We start from the raw sequence: 21647 nt of genomic DNA on the forward strand, positions 1-21647 counted from the left end.
AAAAGAAAAATACTTTTCCTTGCTTGAAATATAAACCTATTGTAAAAAAAAAAAAAAAAAAAAAAAAAAAAAAGAGAGAGAGAAAAAAAAAAAAAGAAAAAAAAAGATTTAGAGTTAACATTTTATAACCCTGCAAAGCTCATACAAAAAAAAAAATGGTGACTTGGCAGCCATGACTGCCCGTATTCTAGAGAAGTGATTAAAGAAAGAAGAATTACTAAAACAGAAAATGAAGGACAATTAGTTTACAGGACAATGAAGGCTGAAGAATACTTGCCAGAGGAATCCATTCGAAAACCAGTCCTGGGCAGCACTTGTTCTGAATAGGAAAATGGGGAATCAAAGTTGAAATAAATTTCTCAATTTATTTAAAGATGCAGCATCACTTTCTCTGCTGTGTTTTGAATTACCAAAGGGTAATTTCCACTTCCTGTTGCACATATTTTTTTCTCTTCCCCCCCTTCCTGACTTCCTAAGCAGTGTATGTACATATTCCTGCTAGATGTAGACCTCCCTGTCCATTTCTATGCAGAGTGAAAGGGATAAAAAGATGGTAATGTTCCTTTAACAGAACATTGCTTATGATGAAGAAAAATTATTAGTGCATTCTAAATTATGGACAATAGTGACAATATTTGTGCTTATTCAAGCACAGCAATAAAAGGAAAAGTTTAATGACTGTGTTTAGAAGACTTGACCACTGCTTTTATTTAATTAAACTGCAAACATATACAGATACTTTACTGGTATTAGAGGTGTCAGAAACAAATCTATAGCTGAATTCCGTTACACTTCTTTTGCTGATTTTTAAGTGCTGTAACTAAGAGCTTGTTTTATGATCCCTACAGCATCCAGAGTTGCAAAACATCCCAGACAAAAAGTAGGCATTGGCCTACTGACAGTAAATAGGTAAATAAAGCACTAGTATGTTCACATGAATCTAAACCAAAATATAATTTCCAGTCATATTTCATGTATAAGGTAATGAATAAGGTAAGATCTGTAACATCAGCATCTGTAGGACAAGGATTCAACAGCTGAGTGAATTTTATCTTCCTGAGACAGAAGATAGGACTAAGTCGATCATTCCAGGTAGAAAGAGACCACAGCATGCATTGGAGGGCAGCACTTTTAGCTGAGCCTTTGGATGTAGAGAGGGAGATGAGAAGACACTATGTCTTTTATGAACAACTCTTTATCACCTTGGAAGAATTTGGACTAACGATACCTGCCCGGTGCATTGCTTCATAAAGGTAGCATGGACTGCAGTGATAGCAGCTGAGTAATTCATAGCTCACTTGAGTCAATACTGAATAAATGAAAAGACATTTCCCCAAAAATGAAGATGGAGGCTACTGAATGTCTTATGATATTACTATTATTATTATTATTATTATTATTATTATTATTATTATTATTATTTTTAGTTAGAGTTTCTACCATGCCATGATCTGCTCAAAATCACAAGACTGATATCCAGCCTACCTGAAGTCTAAAATATGGTCTAAATACGGTCTGGGTACTCAAGTGGATGGGAACAGCCCTTTGAATACAGTGTTTTGCATGTTCACCTGTTGTGTTGGAAGATGTCATGTGGGCTATAGTGTTCTAGTTTCTGGGTGGCTGCATGCCTTTACTTTGGTGGTGATAGGAATTCTTTCACATGCTTTAGATTTTTTAACGGGATTTGGGATCCTTTGAGATGAGAGGTGTTATCTAAATGTAAATTATCCCATCAGCACAACTTCCAAAAACCAGCACCTTTGAAACTGATGCTGCTCCATTGCAAACTTGGAGAAATGATTCTTTTTACCCACAGCTTTTCAGGATTTTAATGGAATTCTTAAAAGAGGCAGAATGATTTTAATGTACAGAAAGCAATTTCATCTTGATAGTCTTGATAAGCTTTTATGTTTGAAAGGACCCAAGCCCTTTCTGTTGGTCATTCAGCTAGAATTACTCCTTTGAGCTGCTGTAAGATTGGTTAATTCTTTTTCCAGTTCTGCTTCCAGTAACCCCAATATCCCTTAGATTAGGCCTAAAGCAGCAAAGTGAGTAAAGTGAAAGAGGCTGTGCTCAGTGACAAATCGGGGAACAACTTGCTATGTTAAGATTATTTATTTATTTATTTATTTTATTTTTAAGTTAGCAGTACAGTTTGGTAAATTTTTGTTATGGCCAAACAAAAGTGACCATCAATGGTCTAATTTCTTTCAAAGCTTGTCTCATTAAATCTCATCTGGCTTTTGTTCCTGTATGGGTGTCTTTGCTCTGCCTCTGGAGAACCTCATATAAAGTCTCATGGCTTTATTTATAAGTTCTACTCATAACCTACCATTCAACATCTAGCTTTTGTTGTTGTTGTTGTTGAAGTTTAGAAATTCACACCTCTGAAACTTGTTATTTTGCTATGCTGAAGATGTTGAATCAAGCCTAAAAGTTCTTAAACATACGATTTACAGAAAGATAAACCAAAATGTAGACCTTTATTTTTTTTTTTGGAAATAGAGCAAAACTATTTTCCATTTGGGTGGAATTTGCCACCAGCAGTTTGTGTCTGTGTGTAGAGCAGGATATTTGTAATTATTTCCCTGGCACTTTGAAAAATAGAGTATCATCTAATGACTGGGCTCGTGAGATAGGCAAACTGTTAGCAAGCAGTAAACAACTTTAAAGAGGGATGATATTTGTATAACATTTAACATATAAGAAAGAGTTTTCTTATAGCAACATCTGCCTATGGCAAATGCAGGGATATAGGTAGCTCTTTCCAAAGCTCTCATAGCACCAGGCTCAAAGGCTCTGCAGAGCAGTGGCTTCCAAGGGAAGATGAAGTTGCATCTAGTCCTCAGCTAGGCAGAATGCACATCATCTGTGCATGTCCTGGCACCTTGTATCTGCCTAGAACAAACTGAACTGATAATTTTACCAAACGCTGACAGACTCTAGCAAGATCATTTTTATAAAAAGCTCTGAAGTACTTTTTATAGGAAGCTACCCGTTATGTATGGCAATTTGAAACTTTGAATTTCCCTACTATTAAATTCATGTTGGCATTTTCTAAAGTTTGACTGCATTAATCTCCCTGTATCCACCTCTCAGGAAATGTGGCAGCAGAAGGCATATTTGGAGAGGCCAGGATAAAGAGATCAGACTGCCCACTACCACTTCCGCCATGAACAGACCTTCAAAGTGCAGACAGAGGAAGAGTGTAGAGGATTCACTAGTATGAAAAGAGCATCCAAAGTGTCCTCCCTCTCCGTATCCTATATCTTTGACTTCTCTAAAATTAAAGCAGTAAAGAGAAGAATTAATTATTTTTTGATAATAAGTCATCAAGGCATCTGTACTGCCTGATTTTTTTTTTTTTTTTTTTTTTTTGGTTTTCATAGATGTTATCTCAATAGAATAAAAAAATCACAAAACTCTAGATAATCATCCATTTACCCAGCATCTGTGCAGGCTGAAACAGAAATCAGAACATTGCTGTAAGGAGTCTCCTATCTCTAGGTGATCCAGTTTTGGTAACTTCTGTTATTCCTGTGGCTAGCAGAAACCTCTGGTAGCATCCTACACACAGACGACATCTTTCCCAGTACAGGTAGGTATTTTCTTTTCTTCTGTCTTTCACAATGGCAACTGAATAGATGTGGGCTGCAGAGACCTTCATGCTGTTGCATGGAAAAGGTTGTATTTGGAAGGGCAAAAGTGGAGATGGTTCATTTGGGAGCAACTGTTTCAGCACCAGCAGCAGTTCCTCCAAATGCTATTTCACTGGTGATACTTCCCATGTTGGGTTAGATGACAGTGCAAGAGGAAGCTCTGGATTGTGAAGCTATTTGCTGCTCATACAATTATCTCCTGCTCTATCTGGTCAAAGACCAGATCCAGCCCATCTGCTCCCTGTTGGATCCACATGCTTTAACCTGTTCTTGAAAATTTCTGTTTACTATGGCTCTCTAGGAAATCTCAGTCAGTATTTATAAAATACCCTTACATCTAGAGATTTTTATCTAATCTTTATCAAATCTACCTTGCTGCAGTTTTATCCCATTACTTCTTGACCGTGTAGACAAGCAGAACATTTTTTTTGGGGGGTGGGGGGGTGGGGTGGTGGTGGTGCACAAATTCAGTTCTCTCAATAAATTGGATAAAATAAAATGAAGATCTTATCTGAGCTCAAACAGTGGCTACTATGCCAATCACCAGTGAGATACCCTCTCTGTAACTGTTAAATAAGGAGAGAATTCATAATAAATAGGATGAGAGGCTGGCTTCTTGGTTTCTTCAATTCCAGTTTCCTTTCTTTAAGTAAAGCGCTTAATAGCTGTTTCCATCCTCTTTATTGTTGGTTACCTCTCCTGAACCAAATATCCCATATTCTTGTTATCCATCTGTTTGCAGGATGAGAAAACAAGGTTGCTAACTTGATAAGGTCTTGGCTAGGAAGGAAGATTTGTAGTGCCTTTTATTGGACCAGCTGTTACACAGGGAAAAAAACAACGTGGTATTCGACTCAGGGTTCCCTCTGTCAGAAGTCTTTTCAGGGCTTCTTGGATCTTATTTTTAAACATTGTAATATAAAGAGAAATTTCTAGGAATTTCTAGACACTCAGAAGCAAGGAACAAAACAACCATAATATGAGCTTTCCTTACAACTAACTCCAAGTCATGAATACAGTTATATCATGAATTCTTACATTTCTTTGGGGGAACACAGATTACACACTGCTTCTTTGCAAAGATTTTCACACACATAAAAAGTGTAGATATCCATATTTCTATCTGATCTCAGAGAAAACTCACATTTACCAGCCTACTTTCTGGGAATCAGTTAAAACACTTATTTTATTTGTAAGTATTTATTTTTTAAAGAATGAAGTCAGATGCAACATGTGATGTGTGTTAGCATTTGCTGGCTGTAATCTGATCAAGCACGTCAGTCAGATCGTTACCTGTGTTCTGATCATTAACAAAATGAAAGAACAAGAACTGGGGAATGGCTCTTTTACTTAGTGGATGCAGCTGAAAGACTCCTGAAGTTGCAAACTATGAAAATAAGGGCAGAGTTTAAACAAGTCTGTTTCAGTAAAGATAGGCATCTAAATAAGAACATTTGACAGTACAGTTTAGGGAAGTCACTTCTCATCTTTCTAACCAGTAATCAGTTCAACGTGCCAATAAAATAAAATAAATAATAATAATAATAAACCCCCCTTTTTCGATAGTAACTGTATTAAACAACTGAAATATGAAATAGAAGAGGAATCGTTCCTTATGGGGAAAGCACCCTGAAAAATCCACGGGGGTGTAAGTGACATCCTAGTGTTTGAAAAGAAATGAAAAATACCTACACTATGCTTCTTTAAATAACCTAGCTGACTCCTGTTATTGTGTTTGCTGGTGAAAAAAAGTTTGGGAAGAAAAAGTGAATGGGAGAATTCTGATGGATAGGGACTAAATAGTTTCGTGATTACTGCATTGTGAATACAACTGTGTAGACCTAAATCTAAACTGGATTTAACGATGTCTTCAAGAGCTGAGGAATGTGAAGCTCTGATCTTTAACAGCTGGGGAGAAAGGCAAAAGGTTTTCCTGTTGATTTGACTGAGTCACCTGTCAAGCTCCTATCACCTATGAACAGAGCCGATGCATGGGCACAGACTGCCTGTCTCTTCTGTCGGATCATTTCCTCCTCAAGCTTGATAGTGGAGTTATATCAGAATATGAAACCACATTTGCTATGTTCATCATCTTTGTACTCCTCCTCCCAGGAAGAACTTCATTAGCTCAGTCTGCTGAAGGTGTATGATTCTGGCTTGGGAATCATAGACTGACATATAACAGAAATAAATTTGAACTATGGGGACTACTATGGGAGCTCAAAGGCTCTTACTATATATCAAAATTTCCATATCAGGTAAATCAAAAGGTAGATTTACTGTCAGAAGATAGGATAGTAAAAAACCTGCAGATCTGGCTTTATGATTAGTTTAAAATAAATTACACTCTATAAAAACATTTTAAGAAGTCATAGTTTTGAAAAAAAATCTGCAAAATGTTTATGAAAGTAAATAAACAATAAACAAGAGCTGGGACACAATCCTGTCTGAACTGAAATGAAAATGATGTTTCAGCATCTCAGTCCTACCCATGAGAGAGTTTTACACATTAACAGGATGAGTATGATCATGTAACAATGTCCTCAACAAACATGGCAAGGAGCTGTTTGAAAGTGTCCACAGGCAATGCTGTTTCCGTTGGTCTCATGCCATGCTCAGCAGGAGATGATAACCTGTGACCAATTCTCCAATGCTTTCAAGTCAGTTTTCTTACTTAGATTATTACTTTGACATCTTAAGTACACCCTGTCACTTTGCAGATGAAAATCTATTTGTATACCTCTTAGTAAAATGTAAATTGCTTGAGAGAAAGGAATACTGCATCTTTAATACTACAATCGGTTGTAAAACTGACACTTCATATTAGCATAGGTCATTTGGGACCTGCTTTACAATCCAGCAATCAAAATCACTTTACATCCACAGTACTGCGATGATGATCTTCTTATAATTCCATTTGAAAATGTTTTAGGTTTCACTGTCAGTTCTTATAAGCAGAAAATCCATTTTGTCATGGCATATAAGTTCTTAGCCTTTTTCTGTATGCTGTTGCTTGAGGTAGAAAAACATGCAGGGAAAAAAACAACCTGTACTATTTAGAAATTACTTGGAGAAATTGCCTTGCTCATACTCTAGGTCAAGGACTAGTTTGATGATAAAACATAATAATTAGTAGTTTCCTAATAACCTCTTATTTACTAAGTGAAGGCAGGCATGTCTCACTGATATAAGAGACATGAACTGGTGAACAGAAAGTTTTAAATATATGCAAAACTAAGCATAAGGAAGATTTGCAACTAGAATCTTCTTTTCTGGACTCTGTCCCAAACCCTCTACCCATAGAAAAAAACCTACTTCATATTTCTGTAATACTTCAGATTGCTATGTATTTAACACTACCATAGTACCAAATATTACACTTCATAGTTTGCAGTTAAATACACACACACACATATATATATATGTTTTCATACACCTTAAAAAATGTGAAACCTCTTAGACTGAAGATAAGGCTCCCTAAATATTTGAGTTCAATTATGTAGGCCTTCAGCCAACAAACAATGACTAGAAAATTGTGGTTTGCTGTAGGCTATGCCAAAGACCCATCAGGTGATAACACATTCAGTTCTATACACCTGATTGTTTTTTTGTTTGTTTCTTTAATGTCCTGTGAATATCATATTTAGGAAGCCCTGATGGCCTTAGTGTTTTTCTGTAAAAATAGCATTTTCAAAGTTACACAGTATTGATCAGAATAATGTTTAACAAATCTTGCTTGTTGCTGATGCTTTCTATTGTATATGTTCTGAATACCTGCAGCGATATTTTAGAGTAAAGGCATCCTGTGAATACGTATTAAAATGCCTGCCTGGTACCCTGATTCTGCGTGAGAATTTCATCCTTATTTCATGAAGGCTAATAATGCATGATGCTAATACATTAACTATTTACATGTTTCACAGCTGTTGGTGGACTTTGCCTTTTGGTTCTTTTTCAGTTTGTCTGGCAGAAGAAAAAAAATTACAATGCATAAGACAGATAGATGATGGATTTGAAATGAACTTGGGGAATTCACTGTGGTCAGGAGAGAAATTAACATGCAAGATTTTGAAGAAGGAACCTCTGTCCTTCCAGTAAAAGGTGGATCTGTAATTGTTCAGATTTCACTTTTAATGAGAGCTTATCACTAGCTTATCTCATTCTTCCTACTGGCATATCTGTATCACAGCAGCAGTCCTGGACTACAATACTTATTGAAGGAGAAACATAACCTTACTGCTGTAAAGAAAGGTTTCATTTTGTTGTTTTCTTTAGAGGACCATAAAACCAAAATTCTATTACACATTTTATAAAAGGAGAAATACTATAGCATTATGATTCTCAACAGCTCTGTGTCCCCTGTTTAAGTGATGTCTGCCTATACAGACCTCTGAAAAAAGTTGGTTTTAAACTGTGTGTTTAAAACAAATACTGTTCAAAAGAAAATATAAGGAGAATGTATAAAGGCAAAAATGTTAAATTCAGGAGAATGAGTTCTGTGGAGCTCCAGTTACACCTGTAACAACTGGTGCATAAGGACTCATAATATGTTCTTTAACAGGGAATTCCTGCTCTGATGTTTCATGTTAGAGCTTCTGTGCCTGACTTCCATGGTTATCAGCAGAGTCACAATGCTGTCACATACAAGGACATATTTCTCTCATGAGAAAGAAGTCAAAGGATTTGCCTTTAAGACATCTAAAATGTGCAGTTGGATGGAAAAACGCAAAATAATCCAGTTATTTGAGCAGGTCTCCTCCTCAATTTCTGAGTTTGGCAAAGAAATGTTTACAGCAGAAAGCTGCATAGGTTCTCTTTAATGGGGAGAAGAAATAAATTAAAACAAACAAAAAAGAAGGGATACAAACAAATAAGAGATTTAGCTGCAGAAAGGAATGAGAAAGAAGAAAATAATTTCCCTTCTTTTAGGCAGCAATTTTGGAGGATGTGACATCATCAATCTTGGGAAACACTTTATGCTCCTGTTTGGCTACTTTGAGCTACTGTGTGCAGCTGATGGCAGGTGACAGGAGATGCAGGTGGCAGCTAAGAGGTGAGAGCTGACAGAGAACAGGTAATGGGTGACAAACAATTTTCCGAGGAGCTATGATTTACAAAATACAGTGGTACTCCACTTGTGTACTAATGCATCATTTGATTCATCTCAAACCTGTATTGGTAGAACTGCTTCTACAAAACCATTTTCAGTGCAGTAGCAGTAGTCTTTTGCAATTCATATGTGATTATTAAAAATTGAAATCTCCCTATTACACAAGGTCATGTAGGCCCTTCACATGCCTAGGGCAGAAAAACATTTCTGTAGAATGAAAATGATCCTCTTTTGTGGTGCTTTCATGCTTGGAGACCCTGTCTTGCTATCATTAGGTAGGGATGAGTATATCTAGCAAAAAAGCCTGTGAATCAGGCTCCTTGGATCTAGCTCTTGCTCTCAGCTCTGAGTCATGTCAATTGTGCTTCTCACACAACTATGCTGTGATGCTTAACATACTCGTTCCCTTGATGGGGAAGCAGGAGGCTTTGAAAAGGTCCTGGTGAGTGCCGACTGTGGTGAGATCTTCTGATAAAAGGTTCTGTAGAAATTCAGAACTACAGCAGTATGAAAAAGAACTGCTTAATAACACTTTCACTGTGAGAGAAACAAAAAGCTAACACTACCTCTTTCGTTTAGAGTTTTCCAGGTCATGATTGTTCACTTCTTTGCACTATTTTTAGAAGATGAACCTCTTTCTTTTCAGGTCTTGCCAGAATATAAGGCAAACTTGCTTTGAGATAAGAACTACTTAAACCCAAAAGTAGCTGAACTGTTCCTGTACCCTTAAAGAGTATGTCTTCACCAAAGACAACCAGCCTGACAAAGCCATATGGCAGGAAACTAAGTGTGCATTATCTTGAAACCTTCTCCCATGCACTCAATTTAGATGACAATTTTTTGTCTCAGTAATGGACTTCCTGCCTGTTGTTTCTCTCACTTCAGGAAATGCTAGTACTATGTAGAGGAAAAATGAACAAACAAACAAAAAGCAATCAAAGCCATGAGGAACTGAATTTGTTAAAATGTGTGCTGATGGCATGTATGAAAAAAAATGACAGTGACATCAAAGACATTTGGAAGTGGTTATTTATGACCAAGGGACATGAACGAATGCAGAAGAGATCTCGTTGGGAAATGTTGAGTAAAGACTTAGAAGAAATGTCTGTAGGATGTAAGAGTCAGAAGAGAACAGATTAAAGCTTTCAGGATTATCTGGAAAATCAGGATACTTGGAAATCTGAGGAGTGATTACTGCAGTTTTGCTTTACATCCCTCACTTTCTTGTTTTGGGCATAAGAGCTTCATGCTGTTAATTCTGATTTTCACTAGGTATATGTCTGAAGAAGGCTTGTGTACAACTTTCAGTTGCCTCTTGAACAAAACTCAAATGCAATTAGGTCTTTTAAACACAGGTTTTAGCATAATTCCATGATTCTATGATTTATCATAGACTAACCTCCCATTTGTACCTCCCATATCATGGATTGGGATAGTTTAGGTTTATCTCTATGTCACAGGGCTCAATTAATATAAAATGGTTTATCTGGACTAGTTGCAGTGCAATATTTTATGTGTAATTGATAAAATAATTTGGATTAGAGAATAAGGAATTTCTAAAATGAATTGAAACTGATACTTACAAGTGAAAACAGCTATGAAAAAATCTCAGATAAAGAAAAAACAACACACTATTTTGAAGCTTTGATCTTAATAAGCATTAAAACTCTGGACATTTTAGAATAACAGTTTTTAGCTAAAATGTTCTTTACAGTGAGAAATTAATTAATTAAACTTTTATTCTTATTGTGGAAGATATGTGGTATATTCGTTGGGGGTTGTAATTAAATGATCTTTAAGGTCCCTTCTAACCCAAACCATTCTATGATTCTATGATTAAAAACGCATGAAATCAAAATGGACATCTTGTTAGCTCAGTACTGTTTTGAATAGATCCTCAAATAGTGCCTGTTAGGATTATAGGTTTCTTTCTAACTACCAAGGACAACATCATAACTTGTCAAAATAATTTTTATAAAAACAAATGATATGGAAATATATTTTATAAACTTCACTTCAAAGTAAAAGTAAGTGGAACTATTTTGTATTGATAATTTCACACCCTCAAATTGGTTAACTATTAAGAGAAGTAACATCAAAATATAGTAGCATGCATACTGTTCTTCACTAAGGATTTGGGTCAAAATGAGGAGAGCAGAAACATCAGGAAACAAACCTGTGAAAGTCAAACTTTAAAATATAGAAAGATCTAGGAATATATGCAAGTGTTGATTTTTTGAATAATTTTAATGGCTTATGTTAACAGGGATTATAGTTGCTTTCTTTAAATTATAAAAGCTAATTAAAGAAAACTGTGTTAACACCACCACATTCATGGGCAAAAGCTTAAAATATTAAATGGTCAGCAGGATGAACAGGATTTTCACTTACGCCTACTTTCATAAATAGCTCTTGATTTCTCATACAGCTCATATGGGTCAGGTTTCCGTGGATCAAAGGCCTCTGTTGAATCGGGAAATGAACTCCTGTGAAGAGTGGGTGGATAGGGAATATTCTGTGGTAGAGCTGGAGCAGATAGGCTTGTTTGAGGGCTGCCTTGATTCTCCCATCGTTCCATCATCTGGAATAAAAAACATACAGACAAGAAAGGTGTTTTTCAAAAATGGTGACTGCTACAATCAGGCTAAAGACAGTGATTTCAGTAAAAGGTAAAGTATTTTGTAAAATTAGCAAATCTCTTTGCTGTCTTTTGAGATAAATGATGAGTATTGTGCTGTTTATAAAATTATTTGTTCAAACTTGTTAATTTTTTGCTCATGGGAAGGTGTGATCTTTCTGGTCGTTTTGGTCTATTCTCCCACATGCCTGGTGACAGGACGAGGGGGAATGGGCTAAAGTTGCGCCAGGGGAGTTTTAGGTTAGATGTTAGGAAGAACTTCTTTACTTAGAAGTTCTTTACTTAGGGTTGTTAGGCATTGGAACAGGCTGCCCAGGGAAGTGGTTGAGTCACCATCCCTGGAAGTCTTTAAAAGACATTTAGATGTAGAGCTTAGGGATATGGTTTAGTGGGGACTGTTAGTGTTAGGTCAGAGGTTGGACTCGATGATCTTGAGGTCTCTTCCAACCTAGAAATTCTGTGTAATTCTGTGATTCTGTGATTCTCAGATAATACCACTCTGTGTGGATTAGGACCCAACATTACCCTGCAGCATGTTGAGTGTCTCTTACAGAATACCCTAAGCTATTGGAAAGCATTCTGCTAAAGGCAAAATCTGTGCGACTGTGAAGCTATAGTTATCAGATTCATCAAAATATATGACTTAACATAGTGTTTAACAAAGTGCCCAGACAGGGTTACAACTGAATGATCTTAATGTTGTATTTTTTCAGAATGCATGTAAATACCTGGCTGCAAAGGGAGAAACAGGTAGATTACTCTAATTGCAAACAGAATTTACTTGAAGAAAAAGAACCAACAAAAGCAAAATTATTAAAGTACCTATTTGAGCAACTAGCGATAGTTGAATATTGAATGATAAAATTCAGAAGAAGGTGAGCATTAATCTCATGTAGACTTCTTCATTTCTTGCAGTTTCTTCCCACATCAAAAATTATATCGCTGTCATCCAGTCAAGCTCCCAAGCACAGGATAAGTTTTCTACTCTTCCAGACAATTTAGAGAGAAGTGTATTGACTGTTCATGAAAGCTGCTTTAATCCAAATTTTCTCCAAGACTCCCTTTAGTGCTCTCTGAAGCACATCAATTTAGAAAGGAATACGCATTGCGTAAAATAAGACGTGGAGATATTGGGGATTTTTCTTTTTGAGAGAGTTGATTAAGTTAAACAAAACACAGATGTTTATCCCAGGAAATGAATATTTGACCTTGCCTGTGATCCCTGCTGAAGCAAAAGCTAGTAAAGCCTCCAGAAGTGTGCTCTCTCACATAGCCCATCAATCAGTTAATTCCACAAAAAATTACTCTCAGAACCAAACTGCACTGCAATTCAATATCACTAGCTTCTAGTGTTGTATCAGCAGTATCTAATCAAAGTTGTTTGCAAGTCTACAGAAAATTTGCTCTACAAATTCTGATTATCCTTCACATTCAGTTCCTTGGTTTCAGAAGGTACTTGGCACATCAGGTGAGCTTTGCTCTCTGTTCTGATGATTAACAGCATCAGACTTTTTCACCAAGTATTGTGTGGACTACAGATGCTTTAGAGTCCTTGTGGAAAATATGTTGAGCAACTATAACTGCACATCCCAGGTGCACTGCATATCATACTTCAAAATAGATTTTATCCGTCTTCTGTTGTTAAGGACCTTATTCTTTATACCTCAAGCTACACTTTTGTCAGATTTTTCTTTTTATTTTTTCTTTTTATTTTTTTTATTTTTTTTTATTTTTTCAGTAAGTAGGGCTGATTCATTGGAAACTGAAGAAAAGATCTAGATGTCTCAGTCAGTCACAGGATGACTCTCATGTGCTAGTATGTATTGGGTATGGTATTGAAGTTAACAAAGGGAAGTATTAATATTATGATGAAGATATGGAATATTGTATTCAATCCTCACCAATGTTATTCAAGAAATACACATTTATAGGGGGTCAGATATAGAAGACGGTGACTAGGATGTGATATAAAAGGACATTAAGGGTGTGTATATCCTGCACAGTGAAGTGCCATATGGAGATACCTGAGTTGTCATTGAAATAGCTTAGGTACAGAAAGATACTTAATGTGCATTCAGGTTCCCCTTTGCAGTGCAATAAATTTATTCTGTATTAGTTTATGTGGCAAGCCACATGAAAATCACAATAATACTTCCAATAGTGCTTCTAGCTCTGAAGGAATTAGCTCAAGTACATATAAACATATATACAGCATATAATTGTATTATGGAAGCATAAATTCAAAGGTCTCCAGAAACAAACCTGATTATGACTCCCTATGTCTAAGTGGGAAAGGAGAACTGGGATCAATACAAGCTCCTTATGACCAGGAAAAATAATGGAGAAAAATATTTATGTTTTGCCTTCAGTAAGGAATCTAAAAAGAATAACAAGTTGACGAACCAAACTATTTATCTTGCTGCTATGGAGCAGAAAGACATCTGGGGCCCTGTCTATCTAGAACTAAATATTTCGTAATTTCTTGGACTGTAGCAGAGAAATAGAACACTTACCTCTTTCAAAATGTGAAACTGAGTAAAAATGAAATATTTAAAGAAGATTTTAAAAAGAAAAAGGAAAAAGTAATTATCTTTGATGAACAAACTTCCTCGCTAAAGGAAGGATGAGAATATGGAGATCAATTAGCAAAGCTCTACTGGGTCCCATACATCTAATTCTTGTTTACTGGTCACCTCTAAATCTCTATGTGTGAAATTAAAAACTGAGCAAAGTGTTCTTACCTGTGGGTAGCACTGCTAACACAAGGAGTTACATAAGCAGATAAAGACAAAGGGATTATGCCTCCCAAACCCATATTGGTTAGTTAAATAGTCAAGAAGTGTTTTGCAATGTGAATTATCACAATGCTTACTCGCCTATAAGGCACTCTTGGAAATGAATAAGCATGGTATTGTGTGCAGTGTATAAAATCTAAATTAGGTAATAGTTTGGTGACGTTGCTCAAATTCAATTTGTGTTAATATTACATTACTGTTGAACAGTAATAATAGAACACGATATACATAGAAATCATAGGATTTCTGTCAACCCAGATTAGTCTGGGATGCTGAGCACACAGACACAGGGTGTACCTACCACCTGTGAGCCTCTGCCCTGGGGAGAGGGGCTTATCTCTTCTCTTCCAGCCAATGGCCCATGGTCCACTTTTTGCTCTAAAGGAGAGCAGTGGATACTTCTCACCTCTCCAGCCAGAGACATGAGAGGGAAGCAATAGTCACCCAAGCAGAGAAGCAGCTCAGTTTGGGGCCATCTGTTTTTTCTTGCCTGCTACAGGGCTGTGATGTGGCATCAGCAAGGCTTCATAGACCTCCTGGTGCTGTCTTTACTGCTTCAGACTGCCTGCAGACAGTGCTTCAGTGACACTTGGCTTCAATCTTATCTTCACACCGTGACTGTTAGAAATTCATGTCTGATTATTTCTCTAGTTAAAGGGGTGAAGACAGAGGAATGCATACTACCTTAAACTGGTTTATCACTGTGAGCTCTCATACTGAGACTACACTAAATTAGACTAGTTATGTACAGTTAACCCACATGCAGGTACAGTATCTGCACAAAGTGATGCTACCTTATTTTGTGGTCCCTACTCTGCTCAGACTGTTGCATGAAAAATTATATCACTCTGGTTGTTTCTCTAGATTCTGATTATTGGCAAGTGCTACCTGAACATGAACAACTATACAACTGTTTATATACCAAAACAGTGTAGATAATCATCAACATTATGCTTAACTTTATGTATTTGATATATATCTCAAGAGGGGCAGCACTGCCCGTGGAGATCTTTGGCTTTCAATCTATGACAAGTAAGTTCCAAGTTCCTTATTTCATCACTATTTGCATGAGATGAGAAGTGGAATGTTCCAGCCAGGTAGGAACCTTAATCTGGTGAGAATAGGCTAACACTTAATAGATAGATTTATTTTCATGGGGTCTATAAACATCCTGCTACTTTGAAAAATAAACAAACTTATGCTACTATACTGCTAATATATTGCATCCATCCTCTGGCATTTTACTCAAAAACACCACAAGCTAAAAGCAGTTTGATGAAATTGCATCAACTGATTAATTAATTTCCACTAGTGTTTGACAGGATACAAAAATCAATTTGGGTTGCAATAAGTGTGCCATTATCCAGTATGAGAGGATGTGAAGTTGTCCAGATTAAAACACCCTAATACAAAAAGAAGAAATCTTAAAAAATTAGCTTATATATATATATATATAAAAGTTAAGAAATAGTGCTATTGTTATTCCTACTGCTTTTAGATACCTACAGGCAAAGTCAGGGCCCTCTTTTCCAGCAAAACGCCCCTGATGAGAGATAAGGAATACTGTAAGGTCTTTACAAGCTAAGAAAGAAAGAAAGAGAAAAAAACAAAACAAAACAAAAAACAAACACAAAATAAAATAAACAAACAAAAAATCCCCAAAGCCAGAAAACAGAAAGCCAAAAATAGTAGTCTATGATTTCTTTTCATGCTGAGAATGATGTCACAATTTTAAAATAGGATATAATTTGGTGTCAACAAAATAAATACAGTAATTGTTTATAGTCATAGAATACAATAAATCTTAATACTTTGGGGGTTAAATGTCAAAATCATAGGTCTAATCCACCCTCTTACTTGAAATGGGACTATTGTTTCTAGATCTACTAATGTAGAAAAAAAAAAAAAAAACAAAAAAAAACCCAAAACACAAACACAATTGCTCTCAAGATACTTGGATCAACGCACTTTTAAAACAGAAAAATTGCCTGTTATCTCTTGCAAAGAGATTGCTAACTAAACTGGTCTCAGTGCTTCCTTCTTCTGCAGGCTCCTCATTTTTGAGTCACTGCCTTTTTAACTTCTTGCCACCCATCTTTAAGTTCCTTTCTCCAAACAGCTGTTGGCAGTCTCCAAGTGAATAGACCTTCAGAGCTTATTAACAAGGCCACCCCTGATGCTGTGTCTCACCTAGAGCTGGTGTACTGCTGAGAGGTGTCTTGTGAGCTGGGAACAGGCGGGTTAGATGAAAGTCTACAGAAATTTGCTTTGAATGATAGTCATCTTATGAATGCAAAGTGTATAATTTTGAAAGGGAACTTACAGGCTTTGGAGTTTTCCATGGAGAAAAGAAACCTGAAATAAACAAAAAATAACGTTAGCAGATTTTTCTGGTGCATAAACGGTGGAGGAGGCTCAGTGGTGTCTATGCTCCCATTCTCATTCAGGTGTGCCAATAATATTGACATATTAGAAAATTCTGTACACACAAGGGATGAAATCACAATCCACAGGGGATAAGTGCTAAGAAAAATATATGCAAGCATATATATGTATGCATATATATATGTATGCATATGGAACCATTGAGATCGTTGCCATAATTTACAAACAGCATGGAATTAGGCTGAAATTAAAAGAATGAAACAGAAGGACTTCCAATTGCCTTGGTGAACATTGGATAAGACACCAAATGACCTGATTCTGATGTGTCAAATGCAATCACACCTTTAAGGAAAAGCAATTCAGAACATCCTCTTAACAAAACCTAATAATAAAAAGAGATTTATTATTATTATTATTATTTATTTGTTTATTATTATTATTATTATTATTATTATTATTATTATTATTATTATTATTATTATTATTATTATTATTGTTAAGAAATGCCTGGAGAAAAAAAATTGTTTTATCAGTCTAGACAAGGTAGCAAAGTCTTGGGAGGGTTGCTTGTTTTTGATAGTTCTCTTTTGTTATAGCTAGCAAGTGGTCCATCTATTCTTAACAACTAGTTTAGTTTACTCCACTGGGAAATAGGACTGACTGATAACTTTAATCACTGCCTTAGTGAATTTCATTACTTTCAACTATTGCAACTTTCAGATATTTCAAGCTTTAGATATGTCATTTTTTAAAAAGAATATAATATGAAGCACTCATTGTAAACACTATTCATATCTTATGCAGCACAAAGTTCAAAAAGTTAAACATACAAAATATTAAATAAAAGCAAACATAAAAAGAATGTTGGCTCATGTTCAAAAAATCATGTTTTCAGCATAACTTTCTTAAAAAAAAAACATTCTCATTTTTTCTTTATTAGTAGATAAAATATTGTGAACCTTTCTAAGATTAAAAGCTAACGACAAAGATTTCCCTTTTGTCAGAAACAGAACTTAAATAGATGCTTCTAAGAGGAAAGCTGCTCTTTCATTCAAAAAATGAATTAAGCTGTAAGAGTAATATAAAATTAATGAAGTTGATTTCATTATTTCTTTTTCCAAGGTGAGTCTAGGAAAATAATTAAAAGCACAAGGACACTAGGGAAAGTATCTCTCCACAGATAAATCACAATGGGAATTTTATTTTTACACAGTATTTAAGGTTCCTAGAATTCTGTGATAATGAGTTTTATTTTTTATTTTTTATTTTTTTTTCTGCCATGATATCCAGTTCATTTAGGCTGTAAAAAATCTTATAGCAAAAAAGCACTTGAGTATTTTGCAGACAAACACTGGCTGTTTTATAACAACTGATAATGCTTTTAAATAAAAAATATATTGTGAAAAGTAATTCTGGAAAAAAATATGTTTACTGACTGCCATGTCTGGATAAAAACTGCTCTATTAAAGACTAAGATTTCTTTCTATCTGCAAATTCAAGCTGAGATAACAAGTACCTGATATAGATCTAGCTTGTGTATTCCATCCAGATTCTGTAGTAGAAACTCGCTTAATATCTTCTTGGATGGTAGAAAATCAGTTACCTTTTTCTTACCTTTTCTTGTTATTGTTCTGTATGGCTAATTATACTGAAAGTTAAAAAAATATTTTTCCTCTGAAAACTAAAAATAAGACTTGAAACTTGCATGGATGTTTCCCCAAAAGATATCTCAAATTAGTTTACTACACTGATTTGGTGTTTGGGAAATATTGGTAGAGGCAACACTCCCTTCCCACTGGTATTGGTGAACCTTCCATAACTTATTGTCAGCAAATGTTACTCCAGGTCAAATTGAAATACATTTTCTTTTTCCTGTTTATTTACTGTCTCTACCTAAAAATATATTTTTCTGGACTTATCAGAAACATTTACTGTGAAATAAAAAGATAATAATTATTTATGAATCAAATAATCCAGTATTCACTCAAACAAGGACAACTCCAGCATGTTAGCCTGAAGACTAGGAACACAGACTGCAACATACAATTGACAACATCTACACTCAAAACAAATAAAAACCAGTATTTATTCACACAGCATGAAATTATATTAACAAAACAAATGGGTATAGGATGCCACAGAGGCAGAAGATTCAAAGAAAAAATTTAAAAAGGCATTGGATGTCCATTTATGTATAAATGCACATTGGAAGGCTAAAATCTCTAAAGATAACATACCTTGGAAATTATATTAAAACTCATTCTTCAGATACAAATTCAGATATTAGACCAAGGACCCATGTAAGACGAGACAGTCTCTTCATTTATGCCAAAGACTAGGTGCTAGACTAAATGGACCAAGATTTAGTTCCATAAAGTGAATGCTATTTTTGTCTTACATGTATTTCATGATATTTTCAGTTTTGCCTCATTTGCATGTCTCCTCAGATGAACTGCATATCTTTTTCCTAATATAGACAAAGTATGACTTTATCAGTTATTCAACATGATACTGATTATGGATCATTCATGTGAACCATACATGTCCTGAATTATAATTGTTTAAATATATGTAGGCATTGCTGCAAATTCAACAACTCGAGTATAATGCATGTGTAGTACATTGTAACAGAAACTTCTTGTGGAAAAGAATAAAAACAAAAATGCACTTTTATTTGGATGCTCCCTTCAACCTTTCACATTTTAATATTGTTCTACAGAACTACTGGACTGAGTCCTATACATGTAGAAAAATAAGGCTTGGAAGTTTATCTGAAGAACATATCTTAATTATGTGTATTTAGTCTATACTCAAGTCTTCTCCAGCTACATTACAACTGTCAGAGAGAAGCAGTGGGCTTTCACTTAATTTGACCTCAATATTGCTTTTTCCCTTGGCTCATTTCTTGCTGTGAGATATGTCCACAAAAGACAGTGGAACCCTGCTTGTCTACAAAAAGCAGTGGGACAACACCTGGCAGATGGGTAGCAATGCTATTATTGATTTAAAGGCAGGACTGAAATTTGTTCTCCAGAGAGTACAGCTTTCAATTTCTGTTGAGTATTAATACGGTACTCATACTGCTTGACATTCTCATCAACTTGTATCTAAATACACATGCCTACTGGATAACCTCTTACAACCTCCTTACCCCATTAAAAAATTTCTACTCCTCTCCCAAACTCCCAACCCTCTACTGTCCAGCTTCTTGTGATGCCGTCTATAAAATCCTGAATAGCTGAGAATATTATATATATATACATATAAACACACATATACATACTCACATATACTTTAAAATTTCAAATAATAAAAGCCAACTTAGATCCACTGGAAAATACTTCATGCAGTTGATTCTTTCCATTAGTAGTTTTCTCACTCAGTAGTTAGCTTACTCATGTGCCATCATGTGCCATCCCTTCTCATAAAATCTTCCTTTTATAAACAGTGGCTCACTTTCTGAAAAGTCCCAATTTCTGTCTATTCGTTTGAAATAAATCTTTATTTACACCCCTGTTAAAGGCAGCAGCACAGGTCTGAATTAGTTTCAGAATGAAGAGCTGGGTTACTGGCTTCTGTCAAAGAGCAACCAGCACCACTCACTCAGGCAGATGCTAGCAGGAAAATACTACGGTCACCACTTAGTATAATATAATGTAATGTGAGGATAAAATATGTAATTTCAGATACTTCTCCAAAGTTAAAAAGTAATTTTCAGAAAGTAATGATTTATTTTTAAATGTTGGCCACTAAACTATACTATGGTACAGCAGCTGGTGGCCAGCATGTTAATAGAAATTATAATGGTTTAATTTTAAATAAATAAGGTACAGTAAAAATCATGCCATTTTTAAAAATCAGAACCATATTTTCTTGTAAAACAGTGTGTAAAAATATTTTGACATTGTTTTTTATTATATTTACCACCTTTCAAAATGAGCTTTCCTGGGAATCAGAGCTGTGACATTGTCTATGTTTTAACTTTACTAAGAAACACCGCTAACAGAAAACATAAATTGGATTATAATGCATTTTGAAAAAAACCACTATATTTTTTCCCAGATCAAGACAAATTCTGATTTCAATCTATTGTGTTTTGTATTTCTTTCTGATGAAGCAAGCTGTCCTATAAAAAAAACAAATAATTCCACACTCATTGCTTCTGTTTCTTATATACAAATTTACGTATGCTTTTGACAGGAAAGATGATTACAGATTTCACATGCCTTACATTTCAGCCAGCATTTTTTTTTATAAAGTTTGGTTTGCCAAAAGCAGCTTATCAAACAGGATTTAGAACATTTCAAGATAGAATCATAACTCTCTCTCCCCCTCTCTTTCTCCCCATAGTAAAAATACTAGATTTGGCATATTCCTTAATGTCAACAAAACTAAACCAGCCTATGGTTATTAGTCTATTAGTTATTAGATTTTTTTCCCCTAAATATTCATCTCCATTCTTTTCCAGCCTAAGTTTCCTCACTATTTTGTATTAATTAATGGAAGTCTTATGCTCTTATAAAGTCACAGATAAACAACGTGTGCATTACATAACCACAGGACCTTTAACAGTGTTCGTATCTGTGGCAGACATGTACATGTATGTACAATTAAACTAAAACCTGGGAACACCTTGATTTCTGCAGTGACAGTATGTGGCAGTGCTGCTGAGAGGAATTCAACAGAGTCAAAAATAAGACCTTTTCATCTAAAACAATATTCAGGGCACGTCATCTTCCCTCCACATCACTAGTCTCACTGATGATACAGCAAGAGTTTTGCCCATTAGATCTCATTGGGCTTATTGTTGTTTTTTTTTTTTTCTTTTTCTTTTTCTTTTTCTTTTTCTTTTTCTTTTTCTTTTTCTTTTTCTTTTTCTTTTTCTTTTTCTTTTTCTTTTTCTTTTTCTTTTTCTTTTTCTTTTTCTTTTTCTTTTTCTTTTTCTTTTTTCTTTTGCGTGTGTATTATAAAAACCTTGCTGCATATGGATTCCTGAGCCAAGCTGTTCCAAGCATTGCACAGACCTTTCTCACATAGATGTTATGAAGTCAATGAAC

General features: G+C 35.3%; 1 protein-coding gene across 4 annotated transcripts in view; it reads right to left on the reverse strand.

Moving 5' to 3' along the window:
* The window catches only part of MAGI2 (membrane associated guanylate kinase, WW and PDZ domain containing 2), a 771385-nt gene that overhangs the window by 77630 nt on the left and 672108 nt on the right, over window positions 1–21647 (reverse strand). For 3 of the 4 annotated variants that reach the window (XM_082759166.1, XM_082759165.1, XM_082759163.1), the window contains 2 exons: window positions 16529–16560; window positions 11164–11353 (listed from right to left, as the gene is read on the reverse strand). In XM_082759166.1, the coding sequence (XP_082615292.1) occupies window positions 11164–11353; window positions 16529–16560 (222 nt within the window). The remainder of the gene's footprint in view (window positions 1–11163; window positions 11354–16528; window positions 16561–21647) is intronic. The other variant, XM_082759164.1, reaches the window with a different exon arrangement.

Source organism: Aythya marila (genome assembly GCF_965140915.1).
Source record: "Aythya marila genome assembly, chromosome: 1".
NCBI lineage: Eukaryota > Metazoa > Chordata > Aves > Anseriformes > Anatidae > Aythya > Aythya marila.